Consider the following 26,204-nt stretch of genomic DNA (forward strand, 5'->3'; position numbering starts at 1 on the left):
TATATATATATATTTTCTTTTTTTTCAATTTTAACCACTTCATTGCTATATGGTTCATTCTGAGTCCTTGAAAACATCTGGTATGCTGAATTTGTATCTGTGGTGGGACATGAACAGTGGTTAGATGACAAATTATAACTCACAATAATTGCATTGATCACATGATTAGAAGCACCATGTAACAAAGTTCCATTTCATGTTTATGTTGACAAAATTTTTAAATATACGTTTCCTCTTCTTTCAGGCTTCAAGTGCCCAGTCTGCTCCAAGTTTGTCTCGTCGGATGAGATGGATCTGCACCTTGTCCTGTGTCTAACAAAGCCTAGAGTCACGTACAACGGTAAGATTTCTATAGATATCAACACGATGCTTACTACTGGATTTTATAATGCTCTTCTGATGGTCCTGGTTCACCATTAAGAGAGGGGACTAAAATATCTTGGAGCTTATAGTTCATTCTGAAACATGTTCTCCACTTACGGTTTAGGATCAGGAACGCAGCATTTAAAACCATTAATTCTGACAATACCTAATTATTTCCCAAAATAAATAAATGGTTTAACATATGTCTTGTATTCTCTCCTCAACTAAATTAGAAATGCTTTATAATGGATGGTCAACCTACTGTTTACTCTGGTCTCAAATGAAAGCAGACCAAATACTGTTTTAGCCTGATTGAACTCACAGGGTCTGCATTAAAGAGCCATCTCCTGTCCTTGTTATGCCTGGCTCCAGAGTCAAATTCAATCTCACAAAACTACCTTACAAGACTTAATTTCCCAGGTGTGACCCAAAGTACAGCGCATATCTACTACACTTGCACTTTCGGCTTGCCTTTATCCATTTTATGCCCACAAAAACAAGCACAGTCACTGCAACTGGAGACCAACTTCCGCCATTTTGGACCACAACAATTACATAAAGGAGATATAAAACTCTCTAAGGACTTTTTTTACAGCGCCCTGGTTCTGAACGTTTTATTACTGGGTGAGATCGGGTCCCACCTGCAGATTGGATGGTCTAGTCACACGTATTACCACATGACCTTTACTCAGTCTGGACTTTTATGGCAGTTCATTACAAAAGCGCTTTTATAATACTAACACATTTGCATGACCTACTGTGGCTCCAATCTTTCACTGACAAAAACTGGCTGCTGCAGTAGTGGCTGATTGTTACTTTTATTCCTATTATTTTGTATCAAATTGTATACCTCAGTTCAATTTATTGTGTTGCATCTCAAATAGGCCTGACTCTATAGGGATACTAGGGTTATTTGAGTTTGACCAGGAGTGATTTGACGCTTCGGATTAATTTGTTAGTAATACTAGTAATAATAATGTTAACAACATTAACAATGTTAAGTTATCATTTCTTTCACATCTGTAAAATATTTTACATGATATCTGTACATTAATTAGTTTAATGCAGAATCTAAGCCGGTGAGCACTCATTTTGTCAACAGTCACATGAGATGTTGTTTATCATATGCATAAGGAGTCATTTTTTCCCCAACCCTATTTAAATTAATGCCATCGCAGGCAATTCCTCTTCCAGATCATTAATACTCTTCCAGAGTCTACAAACGGAATTCCTAGAGCACTTCAGTAATTTTTGTCCTTTTTCCCGTTATTTGTATCTTTATAAACGTGGGAATTACTCATATTTTATTGTTGTAATGCTGTGGGTACCGCTGTGATGTCCCACCAGGATCATCCAGAACGCTGCTGCTCAGGTCCTGCCTAGAACCAGGAAGTATGAGCACATAAGTCCTGTGCTCAGGTCTCTGCACTGGCTTCCTGTAGCTCAAAGAATAGACTTTAAAGCAGCTCTGCTTGTGAACAAGTCTCTCCATGGCCTAGGCCCAAAGTACATCTCTGACATTTTAGTGCCATATGAACCATCTCGCACTCTGAGGACTTCAGGGACCTGGCCTCCTGCTGGTGCCCAGAGTCAAGACTAAACATGGGGGAATCAGCGTTTCAGTTTTATGCAGCTAAAACCTGGAACAGTCTCCCTGAAGATGTGAGACAGGCCTCTACCTTGACAATGTTTAAATCCAGGCTCAAAGCAGTTCTTTGCATATGACTGAAAGGTTTTTAGAAAGGTTTTTATTCTGCACTCTTCTGTTTTAATGGTAATTTTATGATGCTTATTTGTGATTATTTATGTTTTGATTTGTGAGATTTTAATGTCTTTCTTATTCTATAAAGCACTTTGAATTACCTTGTGTACGAATTGTGCTATACAAATAAACTTGCCTTGCCTAAGAGGGGATGGTAACTGTGACTTAATAGACATAGATTTAACATTCTTGACCTGAACAAGTTTCTATTTGACACCTCCAATGGCTGCCTCCAATTAGGACTTGCATGACGATGTGAGCACTTTCGTTGTGTTTACTAATAGTAACAAGGGACCAATTGTGCGAGGGAGTAGACGAAGTTGGACCCATTGGTTTAGCACCATGACAACCCCATGTATCATGCTGAACGTAGGTAGAGGTTGACTGGCTGCATCCCACACCAGCAGGAATGAAATTTACACCGGGAACAGCAATGGTCACATCTAATTCTTTCATCATGGCGATGGACATAGATTTTTCCAGTGTTACCTCTAAGTCTGAGTCAAGGAGTTGCTCACGATATTCTAGGTTTGATTCCATAAGGGGTTATGGTTCTCTAGTTCTGTCATCTTTGCTTCCAAGAGTAGACAGCAGTCACAGTTTGTCAATCCAGCGAGTGATGCCATACTATAAAGGAAGTTAAACTCCGCCACTAAAAAGATCAGATCTTTAAACAGATGTGATCATATCTGTTTTAAAACTTCAAAACTTACACACAAGGGCCCTGAAAAGGAGCCCACTTTGTTGGTGTGTATGACACATAATGTAGAAATCCTCCCTTAATATTGCAGTAGCATCATAGTATAAGAATATGCCACCTCTATATTTCTCAAGCTTGTAACTTTGATTTACTGCTACTGATTGAGGGTTTTTTTTCAAAGTAGAAATGCGAGGTTAGGACGCTGGTCATTGTTAGCTTTACCGTGATGGCAAAACTCCACGATGGACTCTGAAAGTCGTGAAAAGCACTCATTGCAGTGAGTAGTTAAATGCACGCAAGTGAAGAATAATTTTGGATCAATGTTTAAAATAAACTAGTTCTGTCTTTTTCAGATGGATCACCTTTTAAATACAGTTATAATCCCAGAAGTGCAACAACAATTTCAAAACACAACTCATGTTTTTCTATAGGGGCTTTAGGTTTCCTTTATGTCTTCCTGTTCAGCTGGGCCAAGTTCCTGTTTCACTTCCTATTTTAAAGTCATGCGATCACATTAGTTATGCTACACTGTTTTGGTCCATTTAAATTGTTCTGCATGCCTGTGCAAAATGGAGTCACTCAATATGTGGCAACATCTGGAGGTGATGATGGAGCATGTGACTGTCAAATGAATGACTTTTTAAAAGCATTTTAACTGTTTGTCTGTTGTCTGTAACATTTTTAAAGGCACTATTAGGCATGTCACAGTAACACAAGTTGATATATGTCTGTAGAGTATTGATATAAGCAATATTACCAAAGACCGCTCCATACACTTGAGATTGTAACCCCATGAGTAAAATCTATTAAATGTACTCAGATCATAAGGAGATTTGCTGTAGTCTTCTCTTAAACCTCTATTTTTTTTTTAGCCGGGTATATAGTTATATTTGTCTATGAAACCTATTAGTTGTGTTGCCCTCAGTGAAACACATTGTGAATAAATTGTGCCTGATCTGTAATACTCATTGAGCTGTTACACAACAGCCTTTGAAGGTCTATTTTGCATTAAATACAAATGCATAATTTGAGAAGAGAACTCATTGGAAATTCATTTGACTAACTTATTTATGCATTTTAATGGAAATACATAGAATTCTTTATATATTGGATGTTTATATATGTTTTGGCGTGGTTTCTTTTTATCATTTAAAAAAAAAAAATCTTTCTTATTTTTAATCTGTATTTAGTTCATTTAATAATTTGACATTTTTGCAGTACCTTAAAATGCCCACACTATAAAAAAAAACATGAATAGATTTGATTTCTGATAAAAGTTGACTAGCTGGAGATTTTCCCCAGCTGCAGTGAAGTAAACATTGTCGCAGAAAAGTTTGTTTTGGACACATTTTGCTGACATCACCACATAACCTCATGTGTTAGCTAACCATTCACTACAACCTTTGCTCACAACAAACTCTATAAATCTACACATTTTCAAGATTAACCTTTTACCTAAAATCACTGAATAAAACTTTTAGTGGCCATCTCTCTTCTCTCTCTTTTGCCCGGTAAAATAAATAAAAATAAAATTTTATTGATGGTCAGACCCCATCTACTTAAAGGCTCTGTACCTGATTTTCTCCATGTATTAGAGAAAAATTTCTCGCCCCGGTACAGATGTATTGCATAAACTGCTCTTGGAGTTAAAACGTGTTGACTGTGTGCTGTTAACATCTAATTATGAAGCGTTTTATTGTCCTATAATCAGATGCACTGTTAGCTTGAGAGTTGTCGTTATGTTAAACTCTGCTTTGGTCTCTGACAGCTATGAAAAGTGCTTATAAACTTATCGGAGTGAATAATTAGGATGCTCGGAATGCATACGCTAAGTGAGTAATAACTTTGGACCACTGCAAACAGTTTAAAATGAACTAGTTCTGTTTTCCACATTGTAAGATCCCACACTGTAATTCATGCTTTTAAATGGTTTGGATATAATGATGCACACCAAGATTTATCATTTGGTTCTTTTTTGTAGCAGACAAATTGTTCCTAAAAATCCATTCATTACATTTTTGGATGGACACATTTTTGGACCTCTGCTCCACTATTGTACAAGCTTATTAATAGACTACGTACTTTATGGACGCAATAACTGGCAGTGAATATTGTAGCTGATAAAAAGCTACATTTGTGTGTGTGGCAGAGCAAACACAAACTGCACAGGGCCGATATGGCAGTAATAATAACTTTAATACACAAAGGCCTTTTTCTCAACCCGAGCCAACGGGACACATGCCAGATTCAGTGGGAGGAAGCCTCAGATGCTCCCAACCAATCGGTAGCCTGGAGGAGCACGCTCTCAGTAGGACTTACACAAGTATGTTTTATCTGTAACACTTAGTATGACTACACTTTAATTAGCTTTAATAAATCATGAACAAAGACTTAATTTGTAATGAACAAATTATTATTTAAGAATCGTCAGGCTTAGTTAAGACCCCAACACTATAACTCCTTATTTAAGTAGTTACTAAGCCTGAATCATTCTTAATAAACTATTTGTTCATTATGAATTGCGTGTTTGTTCATGTTTTATTAAGGTGTGATTTGTATAAAGTGGAACCGTTTTATCAGCTGCAATATATGAATGGGTTTAAAAAAAAACTTGGTGTAAAGTCGTGCCGTAAGCAAGTTCTGATCTCATGATAATGTGTTAACTCCACTGAATGTGCGCTCCCAGCTGCTCCCCTGTGCTGCTCTGCCTTTTATTATAATCCGATATATAGCTTTCTGTATATTTCATTCTCCCTCTGTCCCCACAGACGCTGCAGCACTCCTTATCACACATCTCATTCTCTCCTTTTCTTTTCCTTCATTCTATCTTTTTCTGTTCCTCTGTCCAGTGACCCCCGCAGACCCGTAAGCACCCTTTGCCCTTCCTCTCTCCAATTCTCTCTCTCTTTTTCTCCCCCTCCCTCTCTCGGTCCAGTGGCCCTGCAGACCCGTAAGCACCCTTTGCCCTTCCTTTCTCCAATTTTCTCTCTTTTTCTCTCCCTCTCTTGCTCTCCAACGACCGTGCAAACCTGTAAACACTCCACTCTCTCTCTGTCTCTCCCTCTTTTTACCCCCACCCCGCTCTTTTTACGTGTCTTTCCCTCCTTCTGTCTCTGCAGTGACCCTGTCCAGTCACTCGGACACATACGTATCACTGTCACGGGGAGCATGAGTGGTGACATAATACATCCATGAGCTTATATAACACCGAGCACTACTGTCATTCCACAGGGCATCTAAAGTGTTGTATGCTCACAAAGGCACAGGCAAGCCGGGGTCAATGGACAGTTGCAGAGAATAAATAAATAAATAAATAATGCTCATGGTTGAAGCTGTTGTGACTTGGCGTTGGGAAATTTGGTGAAAGATATGAGATGAATTAGAAAGTCAAATATCAGAGATTGTAGTTGGTATTGGATTTTTTGGCACTATTATTCACAATTTTAACGGTGCTGTATGTAATTTTTTGTGGCGACGGGTCTGTCACTTGCCTCTCCATGGAAATATTGCTGCTTTGCCTAGAATGTTTCGCAGTATGGTGTTAAACTCATCTTGCATATATTAGATTACAGAGCTGACCTGTCATTGACCTCGTGGTGTCGCCTACTTCTCTATGGAGATATGTGTATGCCACTGTGGAACTTTCCAGGTAAAGCAGTAACATCTCCATGGATACAAAGGTGTTCGACATTCGCGTTAGAATTCACAAATGTTACAAAATTCCCAAATGCAGTAAAAACTAGTCTACTTGCTTTAAAAATCACAAAACTTGGCCAATGTCAGTGAGTACCCTGCCAAAAGAATATGAATCACTGGCGTAAAATGAGTAATTGCATCACCTAGTGCCTAATCCAAAAAAGCAAAGGAGGATTTCTGAATTAATGAGCCAAATATCAAATGCATTGTACATCAAGATGAATCGATGGTTGTAATTAAAGTGGTCAAAATGAATAGCCACACTACAAACTACAAAACACAGACACAACAGCTCAGACAGGTGCAGTGAGGTGAGTGGTTCTTTTGTATTCACGGTGGGTAGCGCTGTCTGCTTCTCATTTTATTCAAACATTAGCGATAACACAGGCTAACTCCCATCACGCTCATGCCTTCAGTTTGAACTGTTCCACCAGCTCCCACAGACCATGTGATAATCCTGATTGGAAACTTTAGCCGGCTTCCCATATGTTCACTTTGGGGTCAGTCAGAGGCAAAACTGTGTTTTTACTGTCAAAGATTATATCACTGAGGATGGGTTAATCCATGCCAACCAGGAGGAATTGTTTATTTATTGTTTACGTAATTTTTTTTTTTTTTTACATTAATACATATTATGAATCATAGTAAAAAACCTCAATAGTATTTGCATTTCAAAAGTATAAATTGTCGGGGGTTTTTTCACTCCTCTTCAAAGCTACTGTATAATTTGTCAATTTACATCTGAATTTTGCTCCCATTTGTTAAAAAAGTCAGTGGGTCAGGAAATGCTTCACTGTCACACCTAAGGCAACAACAACAGATTGAGGACCAATGCTCTTACCACTAACCCACTGTTACCCAACAGTTTATCCTATACAAATGTGTAGAAGACTTCCTCACTCTGCTGTTACAATGGCCAGAACAGTGATGTGTTTACAGTTTTATGAGTGAAGGTGAACCCTCTTTGGCTCAGCCTTGAGAGTGTGTATTTCCACCCTCTGGCTCTGGCCTCTTGTGTCTAAATATATCCAATGTTTTGTACAGCTGTCTGTGTACACAACATGACAACAGGAGGGCAGTGACACGCAGGACTTCGGACCTAAAACGTTTGTCATTTAAACCGGAGCTAAAGTTGAGAGCAGGTCACATGGGTTTGTGTTGTGAATACAGAAGCGCTGCACTGTAAGGCAGTATTATCTTTTTTCAGCTCAAATTCTTATAGTTAGTTTCTATTTAGGCTAATTTGGCTGACTTTATTATAAAAACAAATTGCACATAGAAAATATTCCAAGTATGCTGTTGGGGATCAAAACATATAACTAATAGCAGCATTGTTTTTCTCAGCATTTTAATACATAAACTACTTAGATTATTTGTTTTGCTTTATAGAACTATATCTAGAACTATGGCTTCTCACGAGGAGCAACTAACCAGTGCTTAAATCTTTTTTGTCTAGGCCAGTGGCTCTCAAGCTTTTCACACCAAGTATCACCAAAGAAAATATTTGACATTCAGAGTACCACCACATCTAAATAAAGTATCTAACAGGACTATTCTAGGTTAAAAAGCAGATCAAAACTAGGCAAACCCAGATACTAAAGAGCTGTCCAAGGACCTTGTGAAGGAGCTTGCATACCATCAGTGGTACACATTCCACACTATGAGAAACACTGGTCTAGGCTAAATATGTACACATGGGGAAAAAAAAAAACATTTTATGAATAATTTGTGAGTAGGCTGGAATCTGCAGCTTAAAATGTTCAGTTTCTTTTAGAAGTACGAGACGCATCTAACAGACAGCTGATGTTTCATGGGGATAAAGTCAGATGTTTTGGACGTATACAACGGAAGATAGTGAATATATGGATTAAAAGGTACGGAAGTTTGAATTGCCAGGAAATAGGATAGGATGGGAATTTCAAGGAAAAAGCTTGATACCTGATATAGATTTCTACACCGCAACATACGCCTATTGACGAATGCTACTATGTCTTGTAACTTTATGCAATAAGATTTATAATAGCATAGTAGTCTTTCATGTACCATGTCGTCTTTTGAAAAAGACTGTTCATTGAATATTACATTACTTGAATTTCTCCTTCTAGGGGATGAATAGAATACTTTCTTTTTCTCTATTTCTTATATTAAAATGATACACATGAATTAGATACTGCAATTTTTTTTTGACAATGGGATGTAATAAAACAAGGCATCAAATGTGTTAGTTTGACAAAAGAGGAAGCATACAAGACTTGTTTTAAAGCAACGGCAAATGAGTTACTAGGATGTATTAAGTGAATGCAAGGGCACAGTTATTATTCAGAAAAAAAAGAAAATGAACATCCCTCCTCTGTATTTTTCCATTGGCCTATGTGAAATCCCATGGGCTTTGACTGTCCCTTTGCGTCTGACCGATCGCTGTCACTGTGTTAGACATGTTTTCTCTCTTCAGCTGAGCTGCCATGTACTACAGTGGTCCATAATAACTGGCTTTTCCAGGCCTATGTGGGCTAATCCACCGTTACATAAGCTCCAGCCTGCTCTAATGACTGTGCACTGTTTGGCTGCAGGTGATGGTTCATGCTGCATAGACTTCCACTTTAACTCTGACTGCCAGAGAATGCAGTGTGGGAATTAGTAGTGACCAATATTGTCAACATGAATCTTGAGAATATCAATGATTTAAAGTACCGATTCCTGGGTTTCAGGCAAACAATCTTTCCAGATATTCTTCCCAGAGCACTTGTTTCCCTGTGGTTCTCATTCAGTGTCTCTAACTGGGTACAGTTTCTATACCGCTTCCTTATGGCTCTCATCCAACATGTAAATTCTATGTAGTTTGCCTCTTTTTCCACAAATAGCTGCTTTCACTTGGATTATACTAGAAGAAATAAGGTACAGTGCCTTTTAAAAGATAAATATTTGAAATGATTAAAGAGGGGAGGGGGTATTATGCAAACTCAGTCTGGCACTTTCTACTATGTAATAACATTTTTCCCTCATCCAAAACATGCTGGAAGAGGTTTTATGTCGTTCATGCACATTTGAGTAATCCTGCGATCGCTCCCAAGCCCTGTTCGAACCCTCATTGCAGTTAGCAGTATGATTCTGTCCATGGTTGGCCCACAGGCCTATGTCGGCCATTCTCCTGCACGGCAATTTTCCATAAATATATAAAAGCAGGATACTAAACAATACACTACAGCGTCACAAACCTGATGCAATGTGCAGTTGTTTCATTAACGGAATGTACGCCAATTTCATTGTGATAGAGCTCTGAAGGGGGAGTGAATTAGCACAAAGAACAAAGGAGACTCAGAGCATCAAAAAACTAAGGTGAGGCAGATTTGGTCTGGTGGATCGTTTGAAGTGTCCAGCGTGGCTGAAGCACATGGGAAATGACAAATTTAGAGGGTCTGGCGCCAGGTTACATAAAAAAAATATATAATATAAATATTCTCAGCTTACAAATGAGTCAGAAACAGTTCAATGGTAAAAGGGACACATATTTTTAGGGTATACATAATTTGGGGCAATTTAATTGTTGCAGTTCTTCTGCAATCAAAGAATGATATGAATGATGAATAATGGCATTAAATAATTCTTCATAGAAAAAAGAAAAGTAAATGACTAACTATACAGTGCACTTCACACAGAATGAAATGGGTTGGACTTGATTGCTGAAATGGATGACTGAATTTTAAGTGAAAACTTGAAGCATGCGATAATGAAAAAATACAAATAAATTAGACTGAAATTAATATTGTGGCTATTTGTCATACTTTAATCATCTCCATTTTGGGTGAGTTTCTTTGAAACATTCTTTCATCCTCAATTTGGAAGAACATAAACTAAGCTATTATACTAAAAACATCTTCAGAGAATACACGAACAATAAAAGAACCACTGGAGCAATAAAGCGTCACATTAGCGGAGCGCTCTAAAGCATTATGGAAGTTTAGAGGCATCACGGTGCAATAAATAAATAAGCCTAAATGGTGCGACTCAGATCGGGTCAAGCGAGCATATCCATATCTCACGCCTCACTTTATGACTATTGTAAATCTGGACTGCTGGTGGTGAAAACTGCAGCATGTATATTTCATTCTTTGTTTCTCCATGTATAAATAAAGATAATCATGAGATCTTGGAATAAAAATTCCCATGTCAAAGGTCAACAAGCAAGGGAGATATTCAAGCAGTCTATCAAGTTAAAAATAAATAACCTTTTCATGTAGTGTACAGGGATGGGTTTTAAATTTATCACCACACCAAGAGTGTATCTAAAGGGTTCAGAGTAGATGCTGAAGTCTACATGTGTATTACATTTCCATAATCTAGTACAAAAAAGGTGGCTTGAACAATTTCTTTTCCACAATTTAATGGGATATAGGTGATCTATAATAAAATGATAATTGATTACCGTATATTTATAGGTGGCAACTCTTTCGATCAATGTATCATTTAGTGTATAAAGATTTTTAGTTTGCACATCACTTTTGGGTTTTTTAGAAAAAAAACACTTACTTCATACTTTATATGCATTCAATGATAAAAAATTTAAATTTTTGAGGGAATTCTGGGTTTCATTAAAATCTTGCCGCAGTTTTAAAATCACTTGCATACAAAACAGAATCACCTGCATATAAATGTTTGAGGCTTTCTTTTAAATTGCAACCAATCAAATTAATAAATAATAGTGGGCCCAAAAATGAGCCTTTGGGCACTCTGTTGCTTAATGTAAAAAAAAAAAAAAATAATAATAATTTAAACCCATCGGCTAGAGCCAATTACACGTAGCAATATCAAATAGCTTTATATATATATATATATATATATATATATATATATATATATATATATATATATATAATATGAATGTTGACCAATCGTATATGCACGATAGAACAATGCATCTGTGAGCACAGTGTTTGTGTGGTACCTGAGCTCCTGGGTGGCACTTGGTTTCAGCCCGTGGGATTGATGATTAATCACATGTTACAGCGAGGACTTTTGTCCTCTTTTCCACATTTTGTAGTATCTTTATGGACATGGAAATTACTCTGATTTTGTTGTCGTTATGCTGTGGGTGCCGCTGTGTTGTTCCACGAGGATCTAAGAGGAGATGGTAACTCCTCGTGAGTTGATAGAAATGGAAACTTGTTCAGGTCAAGAAGGTTAAACTATTCAACAGCTCCAATGGCTGCCTCTGATTAGGACTTGCATGATGATATGAGAACTTTCCCTTTTGTTTACTAATTGTATCAAGGGACCAATTGTCCGAGGGAGTAGACAAAGTTGGACCCATTGGTTTAGCTGCACCATGACAGCCCCATGTATCATGTTGAACATGGATAGAGGTTGACTGGGTGCATCCCACGGCCGCAGGAATGAAATTTACACCAGCTACGGTCACATCTAATTCATTCATCATGGCGATGGACATGGACTTAGATTTTCCCACTGTCACCAAGTCAAGGAGCTGCTCATGAGACTCTGGGTTTGAGTCCGTAAGGAGATGTGGTTTTCTAGTTCTGTCATCTTCGATTCCAAGAGGAGACAGCAGTCACAGTGTGTCAGGCGGGCGAGTGATGTCATACTGTAAAGGAAGTTAAACTCTACCAGTAAAAAGATTAGATGTAAATAGTTGTTTTATGAACTTTAAAGAATGTGATCACATCTGTTTTAAAAATTCAAAATTTACACACAAGGGCCCTGAAAAGGAGCCCACTGTGTTGAGATGACTTGAGACAGATCGACACAGGATAGACACACTCTTGTTTTTGACACGTAATGTAGAAATCCTTGCTTAATATTGCAGTAGCATCATAGTATAAGAATATGCAAACACCGACATGGAATAGGACCTTGCTGTTACAGGTCAAGATCCTCAATAGATTGAACTACTGCAAAACTACAAACCATTGAGAATTATTGTAAAACTACAGTTGTCTCCAACTGTGTCTCCCTTTTATTCATGTTGCTTTCTCTTGTGCTGTTCTTTGATACAGAGGACGTCCTGACCAAGGATGCAGGAGAGTGTGCCATCTGCCTGGAAGAGCTGACACAGGGGGACACCATCGCCCGCCTGCCCTGCCTCTGCATCTACCACAAAGGGTACGAGCCAAGTCTGGACAGGGGCGAGCAGTCAGGGGCTTATCTCAAGCATACAGTCATGCTGCAGTGCTCCTGTATTCTGCATTTAAAACACCGCAGGCTTAGGCTTTATACCAGAGTCTAGAGTTAAAGTGAAGTAGTTCAGAGCGGAAGATAAAAACTATTCGCAACTATACATTATACATTTAGTTCCTGTACAATGAAATTATTTAGATAATTGAACGTCCTCTGCAAAAGAAAACAAAGCATACTTTTTAAAAGAGAAATATCTTGTACCTGTAGCTTAGACATCTTCATATTTCTGTCTTTTTTTAAATGTTCATGATCCTGGAGTTGTTTAGAGTGCAAAATTATGCAAACCTAGTTCCTGTATTTGCCAGTTGGGTAAATTAGAGATTAAGGCTGCAAAATATACCGCAAAAAGTATACAAATGAGCATCTGCATGCTATAAGTTACTTGTTTGAGAAAGCATGGATAGTTTAAGCAACATAAAATTTTATTCAAGTAACAGTCACAGTAGTGGTGGTGGTAATAATGCACAAACAGTAGCAACAATTGTAGAAGCAGTTAAGAACTAGACCATGTTACTCTGGCTAGTACGTTATAGTAGCAAAAGTAACACCAGTAAAGTCTGCAATAGGTAAGTAATAGGTTAATTTTGAGTTCAACAAACATACCACTCTACAGTTATTTTTTACCTGAATTATGAAAACTTGCATATATACAAATTAAAAATACGGAAGTACGGAATTGCAGTACTACTTCCATCTCTTCATACCGGATCTCCCTCACTGTGCAGTCTATTCAGAAAATCTAAAGTAGTCTTACACTACGCCTCGTGAGTAGTTGAGTGTACTCAGTATTCTGTGTGTAAGCTAATGCTGCTTTGGAGAGGTATAGCCCCCGAGGGAAGACCCAAATATAGTGTCCCATGCAATTTGTCTAGTGTAAGGTAATGTTAGACACAACCCTATGGCTGATGGATTGTGGCCTGATTCTGTTGCAGATCAGTGTGCATGACCGGAATAGTGCACAGAAACTCAGTGCTGCTATCCGACGTGCTCTAGAAATGACACTGAAGTTGTCGGAAAACATAGGAGGATGAGGAGGATAGCTTAAAAGTTTAGGTTATATTATATTTTTGTTATTTTATTGTGAAGATGATGTTTTTTAATCTAGGTCTGTTAAAAGTCATGTAACCTTTTACCCATTTTTTTTTTTCATTTTGATTGTGTTTATTGCACTGAAAAACTTGTATTACTCTGAGAGGACTTGCATCTCCACAAACCTGACTCTTATTTGGCCTGGAGGAGTGACTGCTCCCGCTTGTTTAATGAAAATGTTGTTTCTTTGGCCCTAATATTCAACAGTATGGCATAAAATGCATCTATCTTCATGGGGAATTTTCCAAAGTATCTGCAGTTACATACTGTACTTTTATCTTCCAAGTGGGGATTCAAAAAGTTTAAATTATGGTATATATATATATATATATATATATATATATATGTGTGTGTGTGTATATGTATATGTGTGTATATGTATACACATACACATATATGTATATGTGTATATGTGTATATATATATATATGTATATATATATATGTATATATATATGTGTATATATATGTGTGTATGTGTATATATATATATATATGTGTGTGTGTGTATATGTATGTATATATATATATATATGTATGTGTGTATGTGTGTATATATATGTAGGTGTGTGTGTGTGTGTGTGTGTGTGTGTGTGTGTGTGTGTGTGTGTGTGTGTGTGTGTGTGTGTGTGTGTGTATATATATGTATGTATATATATATTCCTATATTCCTCATTTAAATATATAAAATCCTCATTTAAATTCCCTGTGGAGTGCATAAACCTTGATAACCACTAGGGGTCTGTAATGTCCACAAGACATGCTCACAGTAATGATTTTAATCACTGCTAAATTAACTTTTTTACCTCAAATTGTTGACCGCATTCATTTTTCATATTTGCTCTAACCTTATTTTTTTATGATAACTCATATCTCTCTGTTCTGTTTGTGGCAGATGTATTGATGAATGGTTTGAAGTGAACAGATCATGTCCAGAGCATCCATCTGATTAAAGCTTTCTTTGCACAGGTATGAGGTATGAGTATCTTACAGAATCAATGTTTATTTATTAAACATGGCTTATTACCTGTTATTTCACCTTCTATATCCTTCTAGGTACCACACCATAAGCATGCCCTGCCCTCCAATGTTCCAGGAGACTTTGCTGGACCACTGTGATTGTCCGTAAACCCTGTCCCCTTCTCCCCTTCCACCAATAAAAATGTAGTACCGCAGTGTGCCAAATCTCATGTTTTAAAGCAATCTTCAGGGATACAAAGTTCAACGTCTGTCTTTGAGTTGCACACATCCTCCAGTGTGGTCACATGATGCAGGCTGGACCAATCACACGGCGGGACGGGTGTGGTGCGGAATGTCCCTCAACTTTTAGCATCTACCAGTGCCTTTGTTGAAATTGGGATGCTTGGATGTGGACGGGAATGGACATACAGTGAAAAGATTGTTGCATTTGAGAGATAAAAAGCTACAAAAAAGACTCAAACAAGGAGACTAAACATTTCCTCAAGAACTGTTGCAAAAATGGTGCCAATCGACTGTGAATATTCTCAATCATCAGTGCTTTTTAATCATGAACTGAATTGTGGACATTACCGGAGAGAGAAGCCTGTAGCCAATCAAGAAAGACATTCTACCTGAGCCCAGGAGGGACAAAATACCCAAACTCACCCGACAGCCATCATAAATATGGTGTGTTCAGGCCAAAAGGATAAAAGTCAAATAATATGCAACAACAGACAGTATCAGGAGAATTTCTTATTTAGCAAAATTATGATTATTACTTACGTTTTTGTTTTTCCACTGGCTTTTCCAGATTGTATTCACTTCAGGCTTATAGTTGTTGTAGTGGACCTTTGCCATGCTCAATAACAGTAGTAAAGAGGACATATTATGCACATTTTTAGAGGTTTTTAGAGTTTTCAGAATGTTATAATTGTTTTCACTTTTCTTTATCCACTCAAAGCTGTATTTAGACTGATTAACGCATATTCAAATAGTCATTCAAGCATTCAAAACATGATCAGAAATAGTAATAATGATCCACGTGCCATAGATTATAACTTTACAACAGACAAAAGCCTAATATGTCTTCTTTAACTGAAGGATTTTGTGAGGTGGTCCAAACTTAAAGCCATAACTTACATTAAAAAGCCACATTTGAAAAAGGTTTATAAAAAAACAAACAGAAAAACACAGGTTAACTGAAAACATTTCTATTTAAATGAATCACACAATATATTATCTGCCGCAATGTAAATATAAAAGAAACACACTGAATGCACAAAACTCCACTTGTCATCTATAGGGAAGCACAACATTTTAATATTAACACATTGCAGTAATCAGTAAAACAATATTTTTATGAAAATGATTTTCCACACTGTACTTAAACAGGGATGCTGGCTTTCTTGTTTTGGTCTGAACACACCATGAGATGCAAGGTTTCTTTTTAAACTTAAATTGTATAAATGAAAATAAAGTGAATATTCCCCTGCAGCTTTAGGGACCACAGGTATCAATTTTTTTTTTTTTTTGGTTTTGTTTAGTTTTTTTAGTTTTAGGTTGTTGTTTTTTTTTTACATGTTTGTCTTGTTTAGCAATAAACTGTTCTTCAGATCTGTGGAAAATATATGAAACTTGAATCCAATGTTTTTGTGTTGAATTTAAAATCTAATTATATTATCAATCAAAACTAGACTATAAACTTGGACTAGGACATTCTATTTATGGATACAGATGTTGAAGCTCAGATTAATTAGGGCTCAGTGTTTTTAAGAATCCTTCAAGAGACAATAAAAATGAATGGACCATGCTACAAACAAGCAGTGTTTCAACAGTGATGAGAAAATGAGAGTGTCTTGGGTGTGGCAGCTTAAAAAAACAAAACAAAAAGGGTTCTGCTTGTGTGCTACGAACACTGTACAATAATCTACTAATATAATCACTTAACATTTCAAAATTTGCTGGTAATTAATAAACATTCAAACTGCCATAAACTTCAATTCGGTGTGAGATCGGAAAGCTTAGTAAAAGGTGCACTATGTAACTTTTCTGGAGAATGGTTTGTCATCTCCTTGTCTCCATGGACTTATTGTTGCTTTGCCTAAAATCTTCCATAGTATGGTATTAAACATATTTTTTCACTAGGCCTAGTTATAGGTCAGATCTGTGAACCTCCGCCTCCCCACCCCCGTAATTAAATAAATGCAAAAAGGTTTTAAAGCCATATTGAAGAGCATTGCAGTCAAAGCAATACCATCTCTGTGAGACAGATACTCCACTGGAGAAGATAAACAGTGCACCTTTAAATCTGAAGCTTAAACTTGTTATAAAGTACATCACAAATAATATACCATGGTGATGCATAAAATATTCCCTGAAATGTATGACATAAAGTTAAAGTACCACATCTGTTTTTACTGGCCTCAAGTTTTTGTTTTTGTCTTTGTTTCGCAAAGATGAATTAAGCATTCAATGTAGTTAAAACAACAAACTTAAAAAGCAGCAATTAATTTGAGTTTCAGGTTGAGTACAAGATTATTCTGAGGTAATGACGCCATGTAATACCCAGTTTCACCACATGAGGGCGGTACAAGAACGTCACATTTCACCTCTAAGGAAGACGCAATTTCACATGACATTTAAAATTGTACCATTTCCTTTTATTAATTTCAAATTTACATTTCATTTCAAATACAAGATGGTGATTGATACCTGTGTGATCTCTGAGATTTTGCAATGATTCTGGCCTTAATAGAAATATGACATTCACCTGTGGTGTTTGGGTTCTTTGTGTCAGCTGCTTGACATAACAGATCAGATAGATCATTATTCAAGTGAAAGAATAGTTCAAAGTTATGTTCAATGTTAAGTAGAGCCACTCATTCAGACACATACACAGTTGCCCTGACAACAAAATTGTCCTTTGACAATTTTTGACAATTTTGAGATTAATTAATGAATTGGTTGAATGCAAAGTTTAAATTGAAAATATCAATAGTATCAATTACAAAAAAAGTAATAAAAGGAAAGTGCCTGTTTGTTCAGCTTATGTTTGAAAGTCAAAATGCTGTTTGAATAGACCAATTTTACCTTACCATCGGAAAAGACTCACAAAAACAAATCACAAAAATAACCTTTGAGGGAATTTGAGGGAAATCCTATTACTAATACTACTTGAGGAGGAAAGTAAGAGCCAAGTTCAGAATCAAAAGAATAAAACTTCATCATCAGGAATCAATTTTAAAATTAAAATGTGGAAATCCTCAAAAGAGTTTGTCAAAAGTTCATGAGAGAAAGTCCACTCAAGGATATGGGAACAGCTACAAAATCCCCTTAAGATGATACAAGTATGTTGAAATTAACCCAAATCTATTTGGCAACTTCTGTAGAGCAACCAACTTCCTGTTTTGTAGAGGGTTAATAGACCACTGTTTGATTTAGCCATTTTAAACTGCAATTAAAAATTAAAAACAAATTGTTGTAAACAACCCTGATCAATCCCAGAATTGAATCACAAATGTGAGTACTAAAGAAGTCAACAAAACACTTGCAATACAAAAATGTATTATACGTTCAGACATTGTTCCAAAGCACAACATCTTTGCCTCATGCAATAGAACAACTCTCCAATATAATGACATTTGCCAAAGGGGCTTTTTGGCTCCAAATAGTTTACATCCATGTCACATTATACGAAACACAATGCGTCCCATATCATACTTTACATGTATCCTGTGGGTTACCTTATACTAACATGTAAAATTCCAAAAGGTAGGTAATCCAGTAAACAATACAAATAGTCTAAAAACAAAGTTAAAAAGTATTGTGATATAAATGACTAATTAATGTTTCATGCCAAAAATACATTGATTTATAACATTTGAAAACGTATCAAATCAAACCAAAAGACATCTCAAGAGTAATGGTGTGGAGGCCTGTCAAATCAAAAACATTGAACATTGCCCTATCCCATTTTTAGCAATGTACATTTTGCAAAGGAGTTAAGTCCCTAAATCTATTTTACACTCAAAATCCTAACACGAACAGCCCATGTGTAAAAAAAAAAAGTACCTTTGGAAAAGAGTTAAAATGCTATCTCTACCTAGACTCAAGATACACTTTTGAAACTACACTAAGAATACTAAATAGTCGTTAAGTTATCTTCTGCTCATTGTTGTCAGCTGTAGGTAGATCCTAGACAGCATTAGGCACAATTCACATTAAAATATTTGGATGGTGCAACCCATTGTAACATAAGGGGGAGGGAACCACACTGCAACTATCCTGCGAGACCAATAGTAACAGTCACATTCATTTAATTATAGAGGAAGTTTTCAATTTTCAGTGTGGGGCATCACTTCCTCATTGTTAGTACTTTTCTATAAAAAAGTCAACAGTCAGATGCCACATGTGTGTGTGCAGTTCCCACTTGGTTTTATGTAGTCACAGTAAGAGCAAAGACAATGCCCCATCAGTGAAAGCGAAGTCTCTTCTCCTCCACAAACTGTTCCTCTTCTACTGGACTCAATAGGTTTCCCTTTACACTATCACCAACAGAAAAAACAAATTTTGATTATTTATATAGTGCATTTCATAAACAAAGGCAGTAAACAAACTATTAGTACAACCAAAAATAATTAGGACTAAATGTTTAATTGCATAGTCTAAAAGTCAATTCAAAACAATCATTCAGTTTAATTGGGCAATCTTAGACTTATTATAACTCCATAATTGTGTAATAAATGAGACAAGTTGACGCCTGATACAGTTTCACTAGGATTATACTAGGGTGGGGTAAATCCTCACCAAATTTCTTCAAGGTGTTTATTTTCAGGAAGTGCTTCTGCCAGTTTTCGGATGCCCTCCACAGTGAACTTGTTGTTGATTAACCTAAAGGCAAACAAGAGTTACCCATCATGTAGCATTCTTCATGAGAAAAGATTTGATCCTGGCCCACTGTTGGATATTTCAATAGCATTATTTTAATTTACAGTTGTGACTCAAGTTAAAATAAACACAAATGTAAATATCTATATTAAGCTGTGTTACTAACATGACTTTGGAACAATAAAGTATTTTAACTTAACTTAGGACCTCCAGAATTCACTCACTGAGCTTCAGAGGCTGCACTAGCACTGATAAATGATTGGCTGCCAGAGCTGGTTTATTTTCTGATGGTTGCAGAATCTGGCAACCCTTAGTCTGAGGCTCATTAGTCTTTCTCGTTGGACAGTTAGCTTGAGACCCAAATCAATAGCTTAGCCATCATATACAGTGTTTTTGTAATAAAGAACAAATCAACATTAGAATTTGATTTTCACTGCCAGCTCATTCCTTGTTATCTTGTCCTAAGTCATCAGAGGTATAATACTCCCTACAACAAAAGCATGGTCAGACTGGACTGCACTAGACTGATGATAAATAAACTTCCCCTGCGTTAGACCTCCAGGGTCATGCCTCTTATGTTCAACTTGGGCTACTATTTATTCTACAACAGTTACTATGTATCCAACAAAGATAGATTTGTGATCATTTTTAAAACATTCTGCATACCCTTCTTTTATGGCACTGTACATTTTACTTTATTCTACTGTGAATATTACTTTCGGTAATATTGCGGTAAAAATTTATGTCACAACATGTATTTACCAAAGGTGTTTCAGTCCAGTATTGGCTCGCACCAAATCAGTCCAGTGTTGGGCAGAGTCATCTGATAAATCATTCTGCACCAGCCTACGCCAACAAACAAAGATGTACAGTGGTTCATAGATAAACCTGTTTGACTAGTATATTTTACTTGCAGTCTTACCAGAAGATCCTAAGGGTGCTGTTGTCTTTAAGAGCTGAGGCAAGACTCTTCCCTCCCTCTGAAGAGATGCAATTGGCTGACAGACTATAAGAAATCAACCAAATTTAACTCAAAGGTGTACAAGCATTACTAGTAGTAGCAGTAGCAGTAGTAGTAGTGGTATTAAATATTTGCAGTTGTGGTGGAGGGGAAATTGCTGACCTGAGATTGGTTAAACTTGGATGGTGTCTCAAAGCTTCGGCAAACGCACAGGCTCCTTCGTCACCAAGAGTGTTTCCCCACATCCTAAAATTATAAAACAAAATACACACATAAATTTCATGTATTAAAATATTTGGATCAATATAATAACTTGCTAATAATAAATATGCCATTTAACATATTTGGTATTTCCCAGATGCCCTTTCTGATGCTACAGGCTTCATATACCTATGCATGAGAATAGCATGGAATAATGTTGCCTTACCCAACATCAAATATAGACGTGCTTTTCTTGATTGCATCGGCCAAATATCTCCCTCCCACTGGTGTGATCTTGTTTTTACCAAGCCTAACAGAAACAAACAGTTTTACCAACTATGTAAAACACAAATGAATGATTGAATTTTTACTTACTTAACAATTCGCAGCTTGGGGCATTCCTCAATTATTTTTGCCACAAGTTTTGCCCCAGCATCTGTTATGCAATTGTTATAGAGCCTGAAATAAGATACAAGATAAACATAGATATTAGTGTCACGATAGACTCAATACTCAATAATGATTCCGATACCATAATGATAATAGAACACACTCTTTATTTAGACAGTAGAATTTCAACATAAAAAATATATAATAATAATCTTTTATATTACCATGAGGTCTTATATCTGTGTAATCAGTTGTCCTGGTACAGCTCAAAATAATTCTAAAGCTATTCAAAAAAGGTTCATTTCTGTCCTGCTGACGTGACTTTTTTAGTATCAATACCTGCTCAAATCTAGTTTCAATATTAGTTTTAGTATCGATTAGCATTTAATTTTCAATACTTCTGACAACCCTAATAGATACTGACCGAGAACTGCAAATTTTCAAACAATTTTCAAAAACACTCACCCCAAGACCTCCACAACTTTGCACTTGCACAGCTCCTCTGCGAGCACCTCAATGCTGCTGTCTGATAGATAATTAACACAAAATCTGAAAGAAACAACTTTTTAGCCAAAAGCAAAACAACATATTAAACAGAACACATGCTTTGTTACCTGACTATGGTCATCTTAGACAGCGACGGCCTGAGCTGCTTCACCCCATAATCGCTAATGTTGTTATTGTCCATATCCAGACCAAGCAGCTTGCGTCGATGTTGCAACACAAAGTTCAAAGCTGTGCAGTCTCCAGAATAGACATTACAATATCCCAGCTTGATAAACCCAGCTGTGATACCTTTTGCTGTCATTTTGGCTATGTCTCTACTCCCTGTCTCATATATACACCTCAACATCCACAAAAAGTTAGGCAAAACATGGACTTTCTTGCCTTCATCAGTCTCGTGGACTGGTAAGCCATGTATATGTGACTTAACACTTGTTGACAAGTAGGATTTGAGAAGTGCTTGTTTTTCCTTCAACATTTTTGGAGCAACAAGTTGTTCCATGAGGCTAGTTTTTGGTTTTGACAGCAAACCGCAAAGAAATAAGTTTGTGAATTGTAGATGCTCGTTGGTCTGGGATCCTCTGGTACCGCTTGGCTTTGGGGAAAGATTGTGAAAAAAGTCACAAGGGAGGCATGATGATTTTTTCTTCCTGCTACACTCTGCAAAGAACTTTAATATAGTGTTTAGGGGCATATCTTCATCCAAAATTAGCCCAAATGCAACAAGGAAAGATTGTAATGTCAAATGGAGGAACTCAAAAGTTGCTGGGTTTTCTGTGTTTTCATATTCGCTAACAGATCGAAGAAAACCCAATGCCTCATCTTCTTCGGTTAACCCACAAGCCCTCAACTCGTCCTGGCTGAAATAGAAAGTCCCTTTATCAAACCCTTGTAGAGCTAGTTTGGCGAATCCTGCAAGTGGTTTTAGCCCTGATTTAAACGTTTCTGCTGTGCATCGGGCATTTCTCCTTTGAATGGACAAAGGAGGCGGGGCTGAACGAGTCAAATACATCTCGCATAGGAGGAGAAAGATATCTGTTAATGTTATGCAAGATTCTGGCAGCTCAAAGCTATCATGCATGGTGTGTAGATGGGTAAAGCTTTTGAAGACAATCCAGCAGAACAGAGGTGTGGAGCAAAGACCACACAGATGAGGGCTAGCGTCTAATTGGATTTCAACACGTTCTCTTTGGCTTTGGTCCTTAAAATGTAATCGAATGTACGTTTTGAGGTGCGACGGCGAAAAACCACGTAAAATTACTTTCTTTTTGACTACCTTCTGTTGCATTTCGATACCTGTTCGTGCTGTAAGTACCTTCTGGGAGCCTTGAAGTAGCTTGCCGGAGAGTAAACTTGTGAGTAGTTGCAATGGGTGGGCTTTCTCATCTGGGGAGGACACCTCAGGAACGTTATATCTCTCAAGATCATCTTGAATTTCATCATATCCATCAAAAGTGAAGAGGACTTTGTGAGGAAAACGTACAATATAGTCAAACACCTCATTGTCAGGGTCAAGATCTGGGAAGCAATTGTATTTGAACAACAAGTCTCTAAGGGAGATCTGTTCAGAGTCTTTAAAAGTACTAAACATCCTACAACGAAACTTAAACAAGAAAATGGCATCAGTAACTAGCTCCTTCTTCGACCACAAGTTTTGCAGCTTTTGGAGAAGAATGGATTTGCCCACACCAGCGTCACCGACTACATAGATGGTTTCTCCTTGTGGGTTGAAGACAGCATCGTCGGTGAGGAGTTGTTCTAAAGTGTCTAAAAGCCCCAGACTCTCATTGGCACCATTAAATAGTTCCATTAGGGTGTCGGTGTAAAGCTCCTCCAGGCGAGTTTCTTCTCTTTGACCGTACGACATGATGAAGCTGGTGTCACGGCCAATTTCCCGCCTCTGCTTTTCACTATATCTGCTGACTGAATGAGAACAAATATTCAAAACAATTACATTATAGGAGATACGGAGATACTAGGGGTGTTAAATTTTTCATCCATTATGGGCTTAATTATATATATATATATATATATATATATATATATATATATATATATATATATATATATATATATATATATATATATATATATATATATATATATATATATATATATATATATATATATAGTTGGTAGCAGTATGAAAAAATCTACACAGATCAAACCTACTGTAACATGAATTCACTACTTTTTTCTCTTTTCACTTTTTTTAATTTTGATAATACATAAAAAGTCTGTCATATATTGCACCATTAGTCTAATTATCGTGACAGGCCTAATCCAGAATGCTCCACAAATATTCCAGTGCAACTCCTAGAATCAGAGATTGAGTGACCGGTGCTACTTACTGGGGTCTGTGTTCTCTACTGTCAGGACAGACACATCTTTACTGGGGACATAGTTGATTTCTTTGAGCCATGGCTGCAGGTCGACATAGGCATCTCCCACTGTATAAATTATGTAGATCAAAAAGTCACAGGCCTGCTCCCCTTTGCACTGCGCCAGCTCCAGGATTTTACGCACCTGCACAAGGAATAGCATGATTATTGTAGACCTATGTACCCATGTTGTTTTCAGCCTAGACTCTCATATGCCAGCAAACTGCAGAAACACTATTACTATTATTATAGTAATAATAATAATAGTAAGATGTAAATGATTTTATACAATAGAATTCTAATAGTTATTATACTACTACTACTACTACTACTACTACTACTACTACTACTACTACTACTACTAGCTTATACTAATTCTGTTATAGATCAAGATAATTGTAAAAGTATTCATTAAACTTTTTTTGCCTTAGGAATCCATTTTGAGATGTAATGTTTAGGGTTAGGGTTAGTTAAAAGCTTGACACTTGTTGCAAACCAGTTTAGGTTTCTACCAATCCTCTCATATTCACACGCCCACCTTTAAGTGAACTGGTCCTGTTTCCCAGAAAGTGACAAAAGGCTAGTCAAACCTCTGTTTGCGCTTTCACTTACCTGGTTGGGTTTAGTGTCAGTGCGCTGTACGGCCTCTACCTCTTCTTCACAAAGAAACTCTGAGCTGAGCAGATTGTCCAGGACACACTGGATACTCCTGAGTTTGGAGACCAGCACCTCCCGGTGATAGGTCAGCAGGCTGCGGCAAGACGGACTCTCCTCTCCAACCTGACCCATGTTAGTGAGTCATAGCTGATTCAACAACACAAGATTAAAATATAATGTCTTAAACAGAAGCAAGAAAACTATGTGGATGCAGCTTTCAGACACACCCAATAATTATATATATATATATATCTTGTAACGTGGTTAGTCCTGATTAGATGAACAGTATAGGTTTGTATCAAGGGGAAGAATTAGTGTGTACATACTGTTCAAGTTAAAATATGAAAAAATTGTTGCCATTAGGGTGCAATGATGGACAACAATGCAATAGGCCAAAAAAATTAAATGAAAAAAATCAATCAATCAATCAATCAATTAATCATGCCAAAACACCCAAATTTCACTTTCCAAACAACGAATAATTCACAAGTGCTTTTCCTTTAAGCCCAGTGGAAGTCACACTTTACACGTATAATAAATCTGACCAGACACACATAGCCAACAGCTATGATTCCAGTTTTGTCATGTTTGTTCAGTATTGTTCATAAGTATTTGTTCAGAAAGTCAGGCTAAAGATAAGATTAGCTTTCTAATGTCAAACACAAAGAAGTTAATCTTACCATTGTCCCCGTGTCAAAAGTCTCTACGTGTAGTTTATCACGGTCTTTGAAATGTTTCTGATAGCGACAAATATCCCTGAGCAAAGACTGCTCTTTTGGAAACATTGTTGTAGGAAGTGAAATTGAAACAGCGTCATGACGTCAGCTCTTGCGCCTAAATTTCTCAATGTGCAACGTCAGAAAAAAAACAGCACATTCTTTGCCAAGTACATTCGCTACTATTTTTAATCCCCTGACTTCAGCTAACAAGAAATTAATTTAGTGACAATAAATACTGCTACACTTCTGCAATGTGACCTATCTTACAGGTTATTCTAATTTTAAAATAAAATAAAATAAAATACTGCTATCTGGTGTTGGTGAAAGGAATAGTTTTTCAGTGAGAGGAGAACAGATTAGACAAGATGATGCAGGATTGACTATTGAAATGTACAATCACTTTAGTATGAGATTCTAAGCAGCTAGTGTGCTCTGGCATATAGTGTGTCACAAATGTAAAAAAAAATAAAAAATAAAAAATAAATAAACATGTGATGGCAAAAAAAAAAAGAAAAAGAAAAGATAAAAAGAAAAGATCCATACAGTAGGCTAATATTATATACGTGGAGTCATTATTTAGTTCTCAAACTACACAGCTGTAAGAAAACACTTCTTTATTGTAATGACATGTATAGGGAGCATAAATAAAAGTCACACAGGTGGCAAAACAAAACATTAATTCATTATCCTTATTGTTCAGGTGCACACAAAAAAATCCCAAACTCATTCACAAAAACATTCAA

General features: G+C 36.8%; 2 protein-coding genes across 3 annotated transcripts in view; one reads left to right on the forward strand and one right to left on the reverse strand.

Annotated features, from left to right (window-relative positions):
- The window catches only part of znrf2b (zinc and ring finger 2b), a 46,620-nt gene extending 31,628 nt beyond the window's left edge, over nucleotides 1-14,992 (forward strand). For both annotated transcript variants that reach the window (XM_033980434.2, XM_055227706.1), the window contains 4 exons: nucleotides 245-340; nucleotides 12,533-12,638; nucleotides 14,697-14,770; nucleotides 14,858-14,992. In XM_033980434.2, the coding sequence (XP_033836325.1) occupies nucleotides 245-340; nucleotides 12,533-12,638; nucleotides 14,697-14,754 (260 nt within the window). In that variant the 3' untranslated portion in view covers nucleotides 14,755-14,770; nucleotides 14,858-14,992. The remainder of the gene's footprint in view (nucleotides 1-244; nucleotides 341-12,532; nucleotides 12,639-14,696; nucleotides 14,771-14,857) is intronic.
- A 2,185-nt stretch (nucleotides 14,993-17,177) lies between these two features.
- On the reverse strand, nucleotides 17,178-25,554 carry nod1 (nucleotide-binding oligomerization domain containing 1). The gene is made up of 12 exons (XM_033980433.2): nucleotides 25,423-25,554; nucleotides 24,698-24,889; nucleotides 24,056-24,230; nucleotides 21,815-23,627; nucleotides 21,666-21,749; nucleotides 21,186-21,269; nucleotides 21,037-21,120; nucleotides 20,772-20,855; nucleotides 20,571-20,654; nucleotides 20,411-20,494; nucleotides 19,568-19,651; nucleotides 17,178-19,305 (listed from the first exon to the last, which is right to left on the reverse strand). The coding sequence occupies exons 2-12, from the start codon at nucleotides 24,872-24,874 to the stop codon at nucleotides 19,233-19,235; spliced, it is 2,826 nt and encodes a 941-aa protein (XP_033836324.1). The 5' UTR covers nucleotides 24,875-24,889; nucleotides 25,423-25,554; the 3' UTR covers nucleotides 17,178-19,232.
- Between the last annotated feature and the right edge of the window lie 650 nt (nucleotides 25,555-26,204).

This window comes from Periophthalmus magnuspinnatus, chromosome 16 (assembly GCF_009829125.3).
Source record: "Periophthalmus magnuspinnatus isolate fPerMag1 chromosome 16, fPerMag1.2.pri, whole genome shotgun sequence".
In the NCBI taxonomy this organism is placed as follows: Eukaryota; Metazoa; Chordata; class Actinopteri; order Gobiiformes; family Gobiidae; genus Periophthalmus; species Periophthalmus magnuspinnatus.